The sequence below is a fragment of the Schistocerca gregaria genome, chromosome 1 (genome assembly GCF_023897955.1).
Source record: "Schistocerca gregaria isolate iqSchGreg1 chromosome 1, iqSchGreg1.2, whole genome shotgun sequence".
Classification (NCBI taxonomy): Eukaryota; Metazoa; Arthropoda; class Insecta; order Orthoptera; family Acrididae; genus Schistocerca; species Schistocerca gregaria.
Window position 1 is genome coordinate 1,173,886,692 of NC_064920.1, and position 19,145 is coordinate 1,173,905,836.

Here is a 19,145-nt window from a genome sequence, read left to right on the forward strand (position 1 = left end):
ACCTGAAAGCAGCTTTCGCATCCTGCAACTACCCTCCCGACCTGGTACAGAAGCAGATAACCAGAGCCACTTCCTCATCCCCTCAAACCCAGAACCTCTCACAGAAGAACCCCAAAAGTGCCCCACTTGTGACAGAATACTTCCCGGGACTGGATCAGACCTTGAATGTGGCTCTCCAGCAGAGATACGACTGCCTAAAATCGTGCCCCGAAATGAGATCCATCCTTCATGAAATCCTTCCCACTCCACCAAGAGTGTCTTTCCGCCGTCCACCCAACCTTCGGAACCTCTTGGTTCATCCCTATGAAATCCCCAAACCACCTTCCCTACCCTCTGGCTCCTACCCTTGCAACCGCCCCCGGTGTAAAACCTGTCCTATGCACCCTCCCACCACCACCTACTCCAGTCCTGTAACCCGGAAGGTGTACGCGATCAAAGGGAGAGCCACGTTTGAAAGCACCCACGTGATTTACCAACTGACCTGCCTGCACTGTGACGCTTTCTATGTGGGAATGACCAGCAACAAACTGTCCATTCGCATGAATGGACACAGGCAGACCGTGTTTGTTGGTAATGAGGATCACCCTGTGGCTAAACATGCCTTGATGCACGGCCAGCACATCTTGGCACAGTGTTACACCGTCCGAGTTATCTGGATACTTCCCACCAACACCAGCCTATCCGAACTCCGGAGATGGGAACTCGCCCTTCAGTATATCCTCTCTTCTCGATTTCCGCCAGGCCTCAACCTCCGCTAATTTCAAGTTGCCGCCGCTCATACCTCACCTGTCTTTCAACAACTTTTTTGCCTCTGCACTTCCGCCTCGACTGACATCTCTCCCCTTACTCTTTGCCTTTAAATATGTCTGCTTGTGTGTGTGTGTGTGTGTGTGTGTGTGTGTGTGTGTGTGTGCGAGTGTGTGTGTGCGAGTGTACACCTGTCCTTTTTTTCCCTAAGGGAAGTCTTTCCGCTCCCGGGATTGGAATGACTCCTTACCCTCTCCCTTAAAACCCACATCCTTTCGTCTTTCCCTCTCCTTCTTGAAGAAGCAACCATCGGTTGCGAAAGCTAGTAACTCTGTGTGTGTGTTTGTGTGTTTTGTTCATGTGCCTGTCTGCCGGCGCTTTCCCGCTTGGTAAGTCTTGGAATCTTTGTTTTTAATATATTTTTCCCATGTGGAATCTTCTTTCTATTTTATTTACGTTCTATTTCTCTCTTTGATATCTATCTCTTATTCGAAAAGTGTTATTTTAAGCTATCATAATACAGCATTCACTTTATTGCAGGTTAGATCTTCACCCATAAAGCTATTTGTGTGTTGTAGTTTGATACACTTGCGGACTTGTTGTCTGAAATTTCTTTCTGTTTTTCCAGGCACGTTCTGTCACACCTCTGCTGTTGAGCAGTGCTGGACCACAGAAGTTTGCGCAAGTTCCTGCTGTTACTTCATCTGGTACTGTTCAGGCACCCAGTGTTAACAGTGGCAATTTCTTCCCTTCTGCCTTGCAACAGGTTAGTTTCCTTACCACTCGGTGTTACAACACTGTTTTCTTTTAGGCCCTGTTTTTATTTCATGATGCTTTATTGGATGAATTGGATATACAGTCCAGGAAAACTACTAATAGAAATGATACTGTTTAATTTATTTTGTTTATTTAGGTGTTGCTTCTAATGTGGGATTCTAAGAATGTGATTTTTAACAAACATGGAACCTATAGTTAGGCGCCTTCCAATGGTTGCATCTGTGTTCAATCTGCCAAATGGAGCAGCAAAAGTGACTTTGTGTGGCCTCTCTCACTCCTCCCCCCTTCCACACCCCCACAAAATAATAATAATAATAATAATAATAATAATAATAATAATAATAATTCTGTTGGTAACAGGTGTTTATTTGCATCACCACAAAATACGGTCCACCCAACTTGACTTGCTTGTAATACTGCCAGCACATGCCATAACTTGTATGAATGCTTGAAAATGCCAAACGGTTGAAAATGCATTCACAACTAATAAAAACATTGACAACCGTAAGCGGTATTTATCATGTGCAAAAGATTTTATAAAGGCTGCGGTTCCTGTTATGAAAGGCTTCCATGTGAATTCGTAATCGATGTTATTCTTGATTGAACTGGCACAGACAGAGTTGTCGATTCTGCACAGATTGTTGGCAGTGAGATTTGTGGCCATCTTCAAGTGACTGCTGTTGAAGTTTGTCTCTTTGCTGAAGTTAATGTAGAATCAACAACTCAGTCAGGTAAATCACACAAGAAGGATTTAAATTGTGGCTCTACATTTACAACCGTACTCTACAAATCACTGTGAAGTCCGTGAAAGAAGTTATTATCTATTTACTTCTTATTATGGTTTGGTTCCAATTTCCTGTGCATATTGAGTGTGAGAAGAATTACTGCTTAAAAATCTGTGTTTGCACTGTAATTACCCTAACCTTGTCGTAGTGGTCCCTACATGAGAAATATGTAAGGGTGTGTGATGGATCCCTAGATTCCTCACTTAATACTGGTGCTTCAAACTTTGTAAGTAAGCTTTTGTGTTGTGTGAAATAATTGATGTCTGTTTTCAACCATCTGTCAGTTTAGAATGTGATGTAATCAGTCCTATTTGTTATGGATCCCAAACACTTGAGCAATATGCTATGATGGGTTGCACAAGTATTTTGTAATGAATTTCATACATAGACTGTCTGTGTTTTCTTCAGTATCATACTAAGGATCAAAGTCTGCCACCTGTTTTAGTTATAAGTGAGCCTAGATGATCATTCCATTTAGTGTATCCACAAATTGTTAGACTTGGTATTCTTAAGATTTGATAGATTCCAATTGAGGCTCATTGATATTATAATCATCCCTAGATTCTGTGTTTCTATATTTTGCAAAGCACACTGTTCCACATTTTTAAATATTATAAGCAAGTTACCAGTCTTTTCACCACTTTCAGATATTATCAAGCTTTGAACATTTATGCAAGTTTTTTTTTCAGATAGCTCTTCATTTATAGATAATTGCATTATCTGCAAAAAGTGTGAGGTTGCTTTTAATCTTGTCTGTCAGGTAATTAATACACAGTATGAGCAGCAAGGATCCAACATACTCCCCAAGAGCACACTTGAAGTTACATCTGTCAGTGGTTCTTAATTCAAAATACTGTGCTGCATCCTCTCTACCAAGAAACACTCAGTCCATTCACAAATTTAATTTCACCATATTATGATACTTCTATTAATAAGCATTGTTGGGGTAGTGAGTCAGATGTTTCTCAGAAGGCAAAAATTACACATCCACCTAAGTGCTGCGCTTACAAGATGATGATTGCAAAAACTCCCGGGATTGGAATGACTCCTTACCCTCTCCCTTAAAACCCACATCCTTTCGTCTTTCCCTCTACTTCTTGAAGAAGCAACCATCGGTTGCAAAACTAGTAATTCTGTGTGTGTGTTTGTGTGTTTTGTTCATTGTGCCTGTCTGCCGGCGCTTTCCCGCTTGGTAAGTCTTGGAATCTTTGTTTTTAATATATTTTTCCCATGTGGAAGTTTCTTTCTATTTTATTTACAAACTATTAGTTTTGTTTCACATGACAGATCTTTTCAGATTCCACGTTGGTTTTGATGGAAGGAATCTTTTTGACAGGTCATTGTTTTACCTCAGAATATATTCTAAGACTAGGGGCAGGAAAGTTTCACAAAAATTATAAAACAAAAAAATAATGCAAAATTAATATCCTTAGTGAAATAATGTGAACTTGGCGATTTCTTACGAGATCATGAAATTTGTAATTTTGCCATATAAAAAGGTTTTAAATCTGAGGATGGGGATGTCAGTTTACTAATATGTGTAACTAACAGTTATTGAATTTTAAAACTGCATTTTGACTTGTAGTCCTCTTAAGACTCAGATTCACATATAACCCTTAAATGACAGTTCAGTTACCATTATGTAATTGAATAGATAAAAATTCTATTCACAGAGTGGCAGCAGAAAAAGAAACATAAAGCGCACATAAAAGAAGGGTATAATAATGCAAGCTTTCAGAGTCGGTGGCTCCTTCTTCCAGCAGAAGGTTTGAAGGGGAAGGGAGAGGGGTGAAGGAAAAGAACTGGAAAGGTCTACGAAAAGGGATAGATTTCAGAAAAGTCTCCTGAAACCACAGGTCAGGGGAGACTTACTGGATGGGATCAGAAGGAAAGACTTGATTGTTGGGGACTGCACTGGATGATATTTGAAAACCTGAGAGCTTAAAAGTGGAAGGCAGAGTAATATGCAAGACAGAGATTACTGTGAAAATATCATGCACAAGTTGCAAAGAGTGAAAAGCTAAGTGCATTGTATGTAAGAGAAGTTGGAGTTGGATGGCGAAAAATAGGCAGGTATAAAATGAAAGATGTAGAAAACAAACAGAGTGAAGAAAAGAGTAGTTACTGTGAAGAAATGCTGAGATGGAAGAAATTAACGTAAATTAAGGCCAGGTGGGTTGCAAAGACCAAGGACATGTTGTTGAGCTAGTTCCCAGCTGCGGAACTGTGAGAAACTGGCGTGTGGTGGAAGAATCCAGCTGTCACCTGTGGTGAAACCGGCACTGAGGTAATTACTTTTGTAGAGCATGCTCTGCAATGGGATATTGTGTGTTGCCAGTATACACCTTCTGCTTATGCTCATTCATTCTAACTAATAATGTGGTGATAGTCATGCTGATGCAAAAGGCTGAACAGTGTTTACATAACAGCTGATATGATGTGTTGTTTCACAGGTGGCTTTCCCTCTGATAGTACATGTTTTGCTAGTTGCAGGGCTGGTATAGATGGTGGTAGGACAGTGCATAGGGCAAGTCTTGCAGTGAGGAGGGTCACAGGGGTAGGAGTCATAGGGTAGGGAGAGGAGATAAAGGGTAGGGAGACGCTACACGTCTTCTGCACCCATCTCCCTACCCTATGGTTCCAACCCCTGTGACCATTCCCACTGCAAGACTAGCCCTTCTACCACCACCTATACCAGTCCTATAACTGGCAAAATATATACTGCCAAGGAGAGAGCCACCTGTGAAATGAAATGACACGTCATATACCAGCTGTTATGTAAACACTGTTCAGCCTTTTGCATCGGCATGACTACCACCAAGTTATTAGTTAGGATGAATGGGTATAGGTAGAAGGAGCATACTGGTAACACCCAATATCCTGTTGCAGAGCATGCTTTGTGATATGACAGTCGTGGCCTCGGACCCTGTTTCATCACATGTGCCATCTGGATCGCCCCCCCCCCCCCCCCAACACACACACACACACACACACACACACACACACACACACACACACACACACACACACACACACACCAGTTTTTCAAAACTCTGCTCCAAGATGTCCTTGGTTCTTGCCACCCACCTGCCCATAATTTACATTCATTTCTTTCACCAGAGCATTTCTTCACAGTAACTAGTACTTCCTTCACTCCATTTCAGTTTTCTTCATCTTTCCATCTTTCATTTTCTTACCTGTCTACTTTTTTTTTACTTTCCCTTCCACTTCTACTAGGCACAATGCTCTAGCTTTTCACTTTTATTAACTCATGCTTGATGCATTAGCAGTAATCCCTGTGTTCCATTTTTAAGCCCTCAGTTTTTCAAATCTCGTCCAGTGCATTCGCAACAATCTGTTTTTCCGTCTGATAAGTCTCCCCTGACCTGCGGTACTGTGTGACTTTTCCAAAATCTACCCCTTTTTCTAGACCTCTTCAGCCCTTTCCCTTCACCTCACTTCCTTACCCTTCGACCCTTCTGCCAGGAGGAGGAGCCACTGGCTCTGAAAGCTTGCATAATTATAACTTTCTTTCATGTACATATTCTGCTGGTGTTTTTTTATCTGTCCAACATAATATTGTCAAAAATTGTTTTTATTGTCATATTAGTTGAATTACCATGCAACAGACTGAGATTTAATAATGAAAATAGCACCAACTTTGCAAAAAAATTTCTCAGAGTTTGTTATGAACCTACAGCACTGGGTTTGTCATGAACTGACCACACCGGGTATGTTAAAAATCAACAAATTTTTCCTCTGCTCATTTTTGACTTTACAATAGGTGTATGTCAGTGATACTGGATGGTAGTTTTGTGAGCCACTTCTGCTAGCCTCCTTATAGAAGAATAAGGCCTGTGGGGCCAACTGATAACCAGTGTTCTGTTGCAGGGGTCTCAATATATTATGATTAAGAGAGGGGCTTTGTTGTTGTTGTTGTTGTTGTTGAACTTGAAATAGCCATACCAGAATGTGAGTTAAACTTGGCGGACCTTAAAATGAGAACCAAGTCTTGCACTAATCAATAACTAGAATAATAAATACCAGACTGTGAGTGCTAACCAAGAAACATATAGTCACAAAAAATGTTGTGTGACACAAGTTCTCACTGTCTTGTATTTGACAGTGCCAGATTCACACTTTGTCGGCTATGTTTGTTGAGCTGTTTGCTTTACAACCAGGTGGACTTGTTGTCGTTGATAAGGATATGTGTTATATCTCTCTACCTCTGAATCATTTTGGGCAGTAATTTGAAAAAAAAAAAAAATTGTGACTGAAGATACGATGTTATTAATAAAATATATTGCTAACCTAGAATTTCAAGGTATGTTCAGCCCGTAACTTTATCTGTTAATAATGTGCTGGTAATCTGATTGGATCCACAGGGTTTATGTTCACACAGTGCAAGTCCCACAAACCTGTCAAGCTTTTCTGAAACTGTCAGTGAAACAGATGAACTTTCTTTTTGTGCATGCAGTTGAAGTTAAGGCTGAAATTTGAATGCACGTACCAAGGAATGTGTGTGGTTGGAAGAAAGTGGGAAGGGGGGAGGGAGGAGGCATATGCATGTGTTAATGTAAATAAGTGTATGATCAGTGACTATTTTTAAAAGTATTTTTTTTAATATTGTGGTTAAGTTCACAATTCTGAGTGGAAAATTATTCTCGCCTGTGCTAACTACTGTTGCATTTTCCAGGAACAGAGCAAACCATTAATGGTAACCAATACTGTAGGTCCAGATGCATTTGCCCAACAATTTACCTGTCCAGTTCGCCCATCACTTAGCATTGCACCAGTGAGATATCAACAGGTTTGTGCTGCATGTTATTTAAACTTCCTTTTTACGAGGAGGGAAAATAGTCCCCATTTTCCTTATTTCAGTATAATTTGCTAAAAACTGCGAGCAGACAAATACGTGAAGATTCTGCTGCTTTAAATGTTCTTTCTTTCCAAACTGTGGGTAGAGTATCATCTTTATTTTGTGGGCTGTTTACTCTGAACCATGTAGTAGCACTTCCTCAGATTTATGAACGTTTCTTAGATCAAGTGTGTTGTAAAGTATAAAATAGAAATACAATAAAATGGAACTGCCTGTCTATAGGTTGTAAGTATTTGTACTACATTGACAGATATTAAATATTAATATATTCATCTGTCTAATACAGTGTAAGAGAAACCAATGTAATTAGCTTAACTGATTACTCAAATCTTATCTAACTCTTTCCGTAATAGTTTCTCATAATTTCTTAAGATTTTTTTTATTTGTTCTTTTTTAGTAAGCTTTTTTAACTCTGCTAATAATTATGTGATTGATGTATTTGGGCAGTGATATTGCAGTGTATTACATGACAAGGCACTAGCTAGACGAGTGGTGAAGTGAGGCATTTTTGGGCTCATCTGTTGCATTTCCATATCCTCTTTTAAGTAAAAGTTATCTGCATTATTTAAGTCACAGTTCGTGTTGGGTTGCGTGTGATAACAGTGATACTGACATTTCTCAGGAAATTGACTCTGCTGTGCTTTTGGGGAAATTAGCATGTATATTATTTTGTAAATGATTAAACATATAAACTTAGAGTCCCACACTACATGCCTGAAGATGAAATTGATTGGTGGAAAAAAAGTGGTTGGAGATAAAATAATATAACGTAATAAGAGATTTTTAAGTGGAATGTTTGCTTTTTGAAAAACTTCAACAGTTTTCCTTCTGAAATGGTTGTTGCTTGTTTTCTTCTTTTGGCTTTATGCAAGCTTTCAACAAATGATTGTTTATGTTGAGAAGCAGCAAAGTTTTCTTGCTGGTGAACAGTGTGCTGCTCTGATTTAAGGTGTTTTTCTCAACATTATCTTTTTTCTCCCTCCTCTTTCAATAATTACAAAATTAACAGAACATCGATTTTGAATCTGTGGTGTATAATTTCTGATTAGCATATCACAGAGCTGTTTAGTGGACACTCACAGCTGTGTGATGCAGTCCTGACATGCTACAGCTGGCACTGATAAGGTGCTTATAGTAGAACTGAAAGTAACCTTATTTACGATTTAGAGGGAGACTTTAGATGTGGGCAAAATATATTACTGGTTTTGTGATACTATAACGTGACAGTTGGATGCGAGTGTAAATAAACGAGAACAAAGACTGCCTGAGGTGAGAAGAGCAGTGCGGGGCAACAAGCTTCACCCATTTCTCACAGTACAGCCAGCCTACACCCACATTATGTTAATACAGAACTGTCAAAGGGATCACTAATCTCTTGTGGTGTTGTGAGAATCATTGTCAAACCCTGTGATGGACCAGGGTTGGTAATTTCACACATTCCACATGATGACCAACACATAACCAAAAACAGAGTGGAGGCACAAAGCATTTGATAATGGGTGCTGCACCGTTGCTTGTTGAGTTTGGCAACATAATGAAGCCATAGAGACCATTCAACGACTTACAGATGGCGTGGCATGTGAGCTCAATTTATGAGCACACTGATACTTCGTTGCATTTGTGCATAGCTGTATTGTTTATTTTGCAAACACCTTCTTAACATAGGGTTTCTTTCCAAATTTTTCTTCGCCGGATGTTCTGTAACACCAGTAACTGGAAGTTGGTTACTTTTTCAATATTTATATGTAGAAAATAAAGCTATTTAAAATTGTCCCTGATAACATAGTTCCTTTGGATAAATTCTGTATGAAACAGCATTTGCTAGGTAAATTTGCATTTTTGTATTTTGGGGCAGAATTTGTCATTTTGTGTTTATGAAAAATGAGATTTTTTTGATCCCAAGTAATATAATTGTGCACCTGTAATTCTCCCTCCCTCCCTCCTCCCTCCCTCCCTCCTCCCTCCCTCCCTCCCTATTTGTGGCCATATAGCATGCTGCATGTTGACTGAAAGTGGTGCTTCCACCCTCTCCACCTACTCTGTGAGTAAGAAAGTTATTGCAATCACATTATATATCTGGTGTTCTTCCTACAGTGCATCTGTTGTTAGAACCTTGTATTCATTCATTAGTTTGAGCCGAGTGCAATATTCTTTAGTATGTTGTTTTTGTTGCTTTACTTCACCCACAGAAAATAGTGGTAGTTTTTCTCTGTAGAAGTTCAAGCCCACATTGTATGCTTCACAGGCATTCAGCACTCGTATATACTCTTAGCATGTATATTATCGTATGTTTTAAACTATATTTCCATAGCACAAGTAAGTGTCATGTAAACTATACCAAACTTACAAATTTGTAACACCATTTTAGATCATTTTGTCTGAAAGATTTTCCTCCATGAGAAGAAAGTTGCGTTTGCTATATACTGATAGCTTGCTTGTTTTTTAGTGTTGGTGTTGCTGGTAAACTATTTTTTGTAAGGCGTTGATGCAGTTCAGTATTCTTCTGCAATGTTCAACTAAATGTGTGAATGTGCTAGTGCTGTAAGTTTGCAGTAAAACAGTGAATTCATTTAATTAGTTTGTGGCCAAATAGTTGGATCATTATTTGTATGGTATGAGTGAGTCAAATGCACCCATGCATCTTCAGTGACCTTACCAGAAAGGCATAAAAGATAAGTAATTCTTTTTCTCACTTTTTCATTTTTCTTTATTTTTTTTAGTTTCAGGTTCATTATTTTGTTTTCTGGTTTTTGATATTTATTTATATAATTTTCTTCATTGAAAGGTGATGACTCCTTCTACTCCAATGAATGATGTCAATGCAGAGTTCCTTAGTCATATTGTTGGCTTAGTGTCAGCTGTACCTCGTGCACCTCGTGCCATTCAGCAGGTGAGGCATTATTAACTTTTATGTGCAGAACTTGTTTGTCTTTATGCTGTCAGTGTTTGCTAGGGCCCCAACTTGAAGGTCTCATCTTTTGTTATGTAAAGTAGTTGTGCTTGCTGTGAAACTCAAAATATTCCTTCAAACAATGGAAAATCCAGGATAGAATGTAACAACATTAGAGAAGGAAAGTTGCTACTCACCATATAGCAGAAATGCTGAGTCACAGATAGGCCTGAGACTGCAGTTGTGTGTGTGAGTTGCGTTTGCATGAGTGTATGCGTGTGTCTGTTGTTGACAAAAGCCTTAATGGTCGAAAGCTATAATTGTGTGAATTTTTTTGTTGTGCCTATCTGTGACTCATCATCTCCGCTATATGGTGAGTAGCAACTTTCCTTCTCTAATATTGTCAGAATAGTCTTTAGTTATTAAGTGAGGAAAATGACGCAGGAGCAGATTGGTAACAATGGGCAAATGACAACATGGATGAGGGATCACAATATGTTGTGTGTTTAGAGTCAAAGATTAACTATCTTTGTAAAATGATAAATTCCTGCTCACTATAAAGATGGTCCATTGAGTTGCAGACAGGCAGAACGAAAAGACTGTTACACATTATAGCTTTCGTCCAAAGCATTCTTCAGCAAGGAAAACACACACACACACATTCACATTAGCAAGCATATGTCACACACACGACTGCTGTCACTGGCAGCTCCAAATGGGACATAATATTCGCTGTTGACTCTAGAAATTATTTATTTTTCTTTTGCAGTTTTTGCCTGTGGGCTATTTTCAAGTGGCACTGTGAAAGATTTTACTTCAGTATATGTTGGACTTTTAAGATCCTCCGACATGTACACATGTTGTCATCAAAAATAGGCCTTTTCACTGTAGAAATACAGTAGCACCAGATGATGACATGTTTACACATAAGAATATTTTAAATTCAGACATTTGTGAAGCAAAATCTTTTGCAGTACCACTGGAAAACTCCCAGAGGTCAAAATTGCAATAGTGAAATAAATAATTTCTACAGTCAAGTTACTCAATCTGGATTGGTGCATGGAAGGGGGATGGATACCAGGTGTGTGTGTGTGTGGGGGGGGGGGGGGGGGGTGAGAGAAGAGTGCTGTCTGGTCAGTATGCAGGGACTAGGCTACCAAGTGTAGAGTTGGGAGTAGTCTGGTGAGGGAGGAAGGAAGGAATGGTGAATGGAAAAGGAGTGGAGCAGGGAACAGGAAAGGACAGCACACAAAGAGGGTGAGGGAATGCGAAAAGAGAGGAGGTGATAGGATGAGTGGACGGAAACGATTGAGTCGAGGGCATGGCGACGATATGCTACCATAAGTTGAAGTTGGATTAATTTCAGGACCGGAGAATATGTTGTAAGCATAACTCCCGACTGTGCAGTTGAAGGGGAGCATCCAGATGGCCCAGGTTGTGAAGCAGCCATTGAAATGAAGGATGTTATGGTAAGCTTCATTTGCCGCAGGGTAATCTGCTTTGTTCTTTCCCTACAATTTGGCGGTGGCCACTCATCCTAATGGACGCTTTTTGATAGTCACACCGGTATAGAAAGCTGTGCAGTGGTTGCGGCATAGCTGGTATACAGCATGGCTGCTTTCACGGTGGCCTGGTCTTGGATGGGGTAGTATAAGCCTGTGACAGAACTGGCATAGGAAGTGCTGCGTGAATGGGTTGGGCAGTTTTTCACCTGGCCCTTCCACAGGGATATGAGCCCTCTGGCAAGGGGTAGGGATTGGGAGTGGCATAGAGATGGACAAGTTATGTTGTGAAGGTTGAGGAATGGAACACCACTTTCGAAGGGGTGGAAAGGATCTGGAGTAGGATGTACTTTGTTTCAGTGCATGATGATAGATAATTAGAGCCCTGACGAAGGATTTGGGTCAGTTGTTCCATTGCAGGGTGGTACAGGCTGACAAACGATATAATGTGCATGGATATTTGTGGGCAATAATAAAAAACTTCATTTATTTTCTGTAGAATAATGAGAACTGATCGGACATGTTTAACACCAAGCACAATCTGTGGGTGTTAAGTTTCTAGTGACACGAAAATAACCATCTTGGTTTTGTCCTGCCGTGTACTGAAAGTTCCAAGTTCCTCATTGATATATGACACTACTGATTTTTTATCTAGTTTACTGAACATATATATATTTCTGCTTGGCTTAGTTGACCTTTGTACTTTGGTAATCATTGTTGCCACAGCTGTGTCATGGTCACTGACACCAATTTCGATGTGTACATCCTCAAAGAGGTCAAATCTGTTTATTGCTATTAGATCCTTTACTGCATGATGTAAGGGTGGCTCTTTCCTTGCTGTGCCCCTTGCCTGTTGGTATCCCGTGCACTGGAGTCTGTTTCCAGAACTCCCACACCCACACAGAATTTGTTCATCTCTTTGTGAGCACACTGTACTTCTCCTTTGAGGAGAAGGTATATAAACAAATCTGCAGCACAGCTTTGAGAACCCATATTGTGCCCTCCTATATCTGGTGATATTGAGACCAGACCGTATTGACAGTGGCTGATTAAGGAAAAGTGTAGATCTACAACCAAGGTTCCAACAGTTTTTTTTTTTTTTTTTAAAAGTAATTTTCATTTATTCTTTTGAAATACAACAACCTCTGCAGAATTTACCATACCAACTTGACCACTTCCAAGTTATCTATTATGTTCGCAAACCATCTTATTGTTATTACAAATTTACTAAAATTAACTTTAAAAAGATAAGAAGCTCTGGTGAAATTTACCATGATACATTAACAAATGAGATCTTTATAGTCAGCAGTTTACCAGAAATTGTATTAAAAAGGTAAGATAGCCATATACAGACAATATAATCAAGGTATTATTTATGCTGAGCAGTGTCTTTAACAAATCTTTTGATTAAAACTCAAAGCATCCCAAAAGAAATTAAAAAAAAAAAATCACAGTAGTCGGAATACTGTTCATAAAAGGTATAACCGCATCACAACAAAATCTGTAGTAGCTCCCTCTAACTGAAATTGTTTCAAGTTCACTTTGGAATGTTTGCAGGTTGGGATTGATTACTTTCCATTATCCACACCAACAGGCCATGCCCATTTCACATGCAGTGATCAACGACAACATCAGGACTACCAACCTATTATTGATATGGACCTGTCCAGGCGATAGCAGCACCACCGGGTGAGGAATGACTGCTTGTCGGACACACACGCAGTGCATGTAGTGTTAGTGAGCGTGCTGTCCCCTTGTAGAGTGGGGAGGCACACAGTCAATCCGAGTTTGGCCGAGGGCAGATTGTGATGGACCTAAGACTTCATACCAGGATTTCAGAAACGGCATGACTTGCCGGGTATTTGAGGAGCACTGTGATGAGGCCTTCAACACTTGGTGAAACAAAGGTGAAACCACATCGAGACATCGTGGGGTTGGGTGGCCACTCCTCATTACACGTCTCGGTCATCGTAGGCTGGGCAGACCGCTAAAACAGGTTAAGTGGTGAACTATGGGAGGAATAACACCATATTTGAATACTGGACGGAGTACAAGAGTGTCTGAACACACAGTGCACCAAACATTCCTAACGATGGGCCTCCACAGCCGATTACCCATGCAAGCACCAATATTAACACCACAGTATTGGCATCTACAACTGTATTGGGCATGTGACCATCGGCACTGGATGTTGGCATCGTAGCAGAGCATTGCGTGGTCTGATGAAATCCGATAGCTTCTTCATAATGCCAGTGGGAGGGCACGAATCTGTCATCTTCCAGAGGAGCAGGTCCATGACACATGTACTGCAGGATGGAGACAAGCTGTTGGCTGCTCCGTAATGCACAGGGGAACATTCACGTGGGCATCCTAGGGTCTAGTGGAGCTTGTGCAAAGCACCATGATGGCCAAGGAATGTCATAAACTGGCCGCAGACTACGTACACTGCTCCATGACATTCAAGTTTCCAGATGGCAGTGGCATTTTTCAATAAGTTAATGCACAGTGTCAGGAGGTCATGAGTGTGATGGAATGGTTCAAGGGAACATGGTGGTGAGTTCCAGTTGATGTGCTGGCACCTCAACTCACCAGATCTGAACCCAAACTAACTAATATGGGATATGACTGAAGGTGGCATCAGAGCTCATCGCCATGCATCCCCAACCCCCTACTTGGAATTTACGGGAAATTAGGTGACTTACGTGCACAAATGTGGTGTCAACTCCCTCCAGTGACCTACCAAGGCCTCATTACTTCCATGTCATGACATGTTACCACTGTTATCTGTGTCAAATGTTAACATAATGCAGGGTTGCCACAGGTTCTGGAAGTCAGGGAATATCAGGGAATTTCCAACATGTCAGGCAAATTGGGGGGGGGGGGGGGGGGGGCTAGGAAAAATCTCATTTTTGCCTCTGTATGAAATGGTTTGTTTACTGAGGTGTCACGAATCTTTGCCAGGTGGGTGCAGCAGAGTACGTGCACTGCTTCCCTACTCCCTCATTTCTACCGCTTCTACCCTTTGTACCACTCCCCTCAGCTCGCAGTTAGCGCTGCTACCATTTCTTGCCACTACCTAGCAGCTGCTGACGAGAGACAAGGGGGCATGAGGAATGGTTTGCTTGGATCTGATTCTCAGAGACTGTAGACGCAGCAGCCGGAGACAGTGGTCATGTGTGCATGAGTTGTCTCTGAGTGATTGCGTGTGCGCTCCTGTTTTCTGATAAAAGCTGTGGCTGAAAATTTAGTTGAGAGTGCGATTGTCTTTTCTTCTTGCCCATCTGCGGCTCAGCAATCATCTTTATGGTGAGTTGCCACCTACCCTTGTTGTTATTCATTCTCAGAGTATTTGAACAAGTTATCTATTGTATGGATTGATCACCATGGTCTCATTTCAACAACATGCTGTCTGTGGCCATGAATAGCTGGCCATGCGAGTCGATTTCCATGATGGGTCAAAATTGGAGTCCATTTCTGCAGGTATCTGTAATGGAATGGGCCTGCTGATCTGAAGCCATTCGTTTTCCACTAATTTTCAGGCTTTGCTCATCGGATCTAGCCTCACAGATCTGCCTGCAGGCGAGGTCTGTTTGTGTGTGGCATAATGCCGTGGATTTTTGTAGTTCATCCACAGACCCAGGACTACAGTGCAGCTCAGCAGGACAGAGACCATGGGCATAGGTTTCAGGAACTGCGACTGTCTTAGTGCAAGCACGTTGTACAGTATTGCGTTTTATAGACATTTTATTTGTTTTAGTACATGTTGCCACTTCAAAAGCAGTTTCTGTGTTAGAAAGTACGGACAATAAGAAGAAGAAAATTGCATCAGTTGCTGGTGGTTTGTACGGTATGGACTCATATATTTCTTGAAATCTCACAATACCTGTAAAATGATAAATATAGCACAGTGGGTAATAACTGGCAATAACGAACATAGCAGAACCAATATTTTATTGGCGGTCACCTACAGTGTTGCTTTACACAATTCTTCCACACATAATACATTTCTTTCAGGAGGCCTACTTTTTTCTGAAATTGGTGAAGGTATTTTAAATCCGTCTTCTGGCTCCAAAGAAATGCATATTTTTGTCACCAAATGTGTTTCATTGTATTGAAATAAAATAACTTCAGTGGTCTTAATGAAACGCGTATTCTATTTGGCTTGCTTTCTCCATCTAAAAACTGTTCATTACAAAAGATGTTGATGTTAGTACTTAAGATTTTTCCTCAAATCAGGAAACGCCACCTATTTGCAACTTTATTTTGGATATTTTCTTGTTTACACTATTGTTTCTTGTACCATAGCTGCAAAGGCAGATTGTCAACTCTTGTCTTATCTTACCCATGAAATATCAAAATTTGTCAGGGAAAAACACTAAAACTTTGTGGAAATTAGGGAAATATGAGGGAAGTTCAATTGGGGAAACATGTGGCAAACCTGTACTGGCTATCAGGTAGGTAGGTGGTCATAATGTTCTGGCTAATAAGTGTATGAATAAGATTTTCTTACGTAAGTGCAGAGCTTACGCTGAAACATACATACTTTAGGAGCAATTCAAATGATTGGTTTACACACACCCACAACACAGTGTCACAGCCAGCACACTCAAACAAGATATCATGACCCACTAATTGCTCATCATTGCGAGAGCAAAGCCAGAAAGATAGTCATGAAACAATCACTTATAAGTGGCAAATGTTTTAGTCTAACAAGGTGGCATCCATATAGAAAGAATGCACAACTTGCACTGCCCTACCTACACCCATAAAATGCCACTAATGTTTGACATAAAGAATGTATCTTGAAAGAGTCCTGTGGAGTCCACTTAACTGTAACATGCCAGTGTGAAGCAAGCAAATGACAATATACCCACATCTTTCACATGATACTGGACACACCAGTTAGGCACGTAGGAGGCTTCTAAGGCTATTTGGATTAGCTGTGGGATCCTAAATTTAACACGATACAATATTTCGGTGATCCATCTGTCTGCAAACTTCAGGAGAATGCTACTGCTGCCGAGTCTCACTAAAAACTGATTCTGAGACTGCAAATCATCGTCCTACATAGGCCTTCATACTGTACACATCGCATGTATAGAATGTAATATAATGATTCCAGTCCCTAAGAAAGCTGGTGTTGCCAGGTGTGAAAATTACTGAACTATCAGTTCAGTAAGTCACTGCTGCAAAATACTAACACAAATTCCTTACAGGCAAATGGAAAAACTGGTAGAAGCCGACTTCAGGGAAGATCATTTTGTATACTGTAGAAATGTTGGAATACATGAGACAATACTGACCCTACAACTTATCTTAGAAGATAGATTAAGGAAAGACATACCTACATTTCTAGCATTTGTAGACTTAGAGAAAGCTTTTGACAATGTTGACTGGAATACTCTCTTTCAAATTCTGAAGGTGGCAGGTGTCAAATACAGGGAGTGAAAGGCTATTTCAATTTCTGCAGAAACCAGATAGCAGTTATAAGAGTCAAGGGGTATGAAAGGGAAGCAGATGTGATTCAGTCTGTATATTGAGCAAACAGTAAAGGAAACAAAAGAGAAATTTGGAGTAGGAATTAAACTCCGTGGAGAAGAAATAAAAAACTTTGAGGTTTGCCAATGACATTGTAATTCTGTCAGAGACCGCAAAGGACTTGGAAGAACAGTTGAATGGAATGGACAGTCTTGAAAGCAGGATATAAAATGAACCTCAACAAGAGTAAAATGCAGATAATGGAATGTAGTCAAATTAAATCAGGTGACACTGAGGTCATTAGATTAGGAAATGAGACACTTAAGGTAGTAGATGAGTTTTGCTATTTGGGGAGCAAAATAACTGATGATGATTGAAGTAGGTAGGATACAAAATGTAGACTGGCTATGGCAAGGAAAGCATTTCTAAAGATATTTGTTAACACCGAGTAGAGATTTAAGTGTGAGGAAGTATTTGTGTGGAGTGTAGCTGTGTATGGAAGTGAAACATGGACGATAAATAGTTTGGACAAGAAGAGAATAGAAGCTTTTGAAATGTGGTGCCACAGAAGAATGCTGAAGACCAGCTGGGTAGATCATGTAACTAATGAGGAGGTATTGAATAGAATTGGGGAGGAGTTTGTGGCACAACATGACTAGAAGAAGGGATCAATTGGTAGGACATGTTTTGAGGCATCAAGATATCACCAATTTAGTGCTGGAGGGCAGCGTGGAAGGTAAAAATCGTAGAGGGGCACCAAGAGATGAATACACTAAGCAGGTTCAGGATGATTTAGGTTGCAGTAGTTACTCAGAGGTGAAGAGGATTGCACAGGATAGAGTAACATGGAGAGCTGTGTCAAACCAGTCTCTGGACTGAAGACCACAACAGCAACACATTGTGTGTGCCGTCCACCACAACTGCTGCCCTCCAAGACTGGGCTAGTGGCTCTGCCCTCAGTAGAATACCAGCAGTAATGATATGTCACACTCAAAGACTATTTTCAAACACTCAGGCTGGCCGCATCGAAAAACAATGTGTTTTGGTATGTGATAGTACTGGGTTCCACATCCTGCTAAGAGGAAAACCATTCTCTATATTAATCAAACTGTCTGCCGACTTAATTTCCATGGCCTCTTCATAAACAATGTTCCAAAACTGAAAGTATTGACATCTCTTGCAGTCTTGTCAAATTTCATCCCGTGTCCTTCATTTAGGCGATGTTCTGCTGCTGATGCTGATTTTGCGGCTGTTGTAGCCTTATGTGATGGCGATATTTCATGCAAGTGTCCTGAACTGTGTGAATGAACAGTTGATGTAAGCCTTATCACAGTGAAATAGAAATTTATATATGCCAAGCTTCCGAGGTCCCAAATTATCTCTGAGCCAAGTAGTGCCCTAATCTTGGAAGATGGACAGAAAACACTTTTAATGTTAAAATTTCCTAACATTCTTCCAGTCTAAACCATATGTTTCTAAAAAAGGAATAAATGCCACAGATCTACGTTTCTCTTCCTGGATCTCCAGGGCTGGTCCAAATTCCATAACCCAACGAATCTGCTTCTCAGAGTACCCATTTTCCTTAAACACATCCTTGAAATGTGCAAGTTCTTGGTCTAAACTGCCCATGTCAGAAATGGCATACTCTCTGTGTACCAGAATCCTAAGTATGCCATCATGTTTGTATGGTGGATGGCAACTCTTAGTATGCTGATACTGATTGGTGTGTGTCATCTTTGGTGAACACTATGTCCCATATCATCATCTTGTTTTTTTGTAAGTGCTGACATCCAGAAATTGAAGCATCCCATGATTTCGACCCCTATGGTGAATTTAATGCTGGGATGGAGTCACTTGAAGTGGTCCAATTATCTCTTGAGACCATCACATCTGTGAGGCCAGAAAAAATAGGTATTGTTTATTTATCTCCAGAAGCACATTGGTTGCAAAGCTGAAGTCCTCAGTGACCTATCCTCAAAGTCCTCCATCAGTTGGTGACTTACCCATAGCCACTCCATCATTCTGTTAACAAATGTTGCCGTTAAACAATGAATACATTGCTGACAGCACATGATGACACAGATTCA

At 40.5% G+C, this 19,145-nt stretch overlaps 1 protein-coding gene across 6 annotated transcripts in view; it reads left to right on the top strand.

The window, feature by feature from the left end:
• LOC126284451 (zinc finger protein 333-like) overlaps positions 1 to 19,145 on the top strand; it is a 166,677-nt gene that overhangs the window by 29,266 nt on the left and 118,266 nt on the right. For 4 of the 6 annotated variants that reach the window (XM_049983375.1, XM_049983383.1, XM_049983393.1 and 1 more), the window contains exons 3-5: positions 1,376 to 1,513; positions 7,006 to 7,119; positions 9,974 to 10,078. In XM_049983375.1, coding sequence (XP_049839332.1) covers positions 1,376 to 1,513; positions 7,006 to 7,119; positions 9,974 to 10,078 — 357 coding nt within the window. The remainder of the gene's footprint in view (positions 1 to 1,375; positions 1,514 to 7,005; positions 7,120 to 9,973; positions 10,079 to 19,145) is intronic. The other 2 variants (XM_049983401.1, XM_049983421.1) reach the window with 1 other exon arrangement.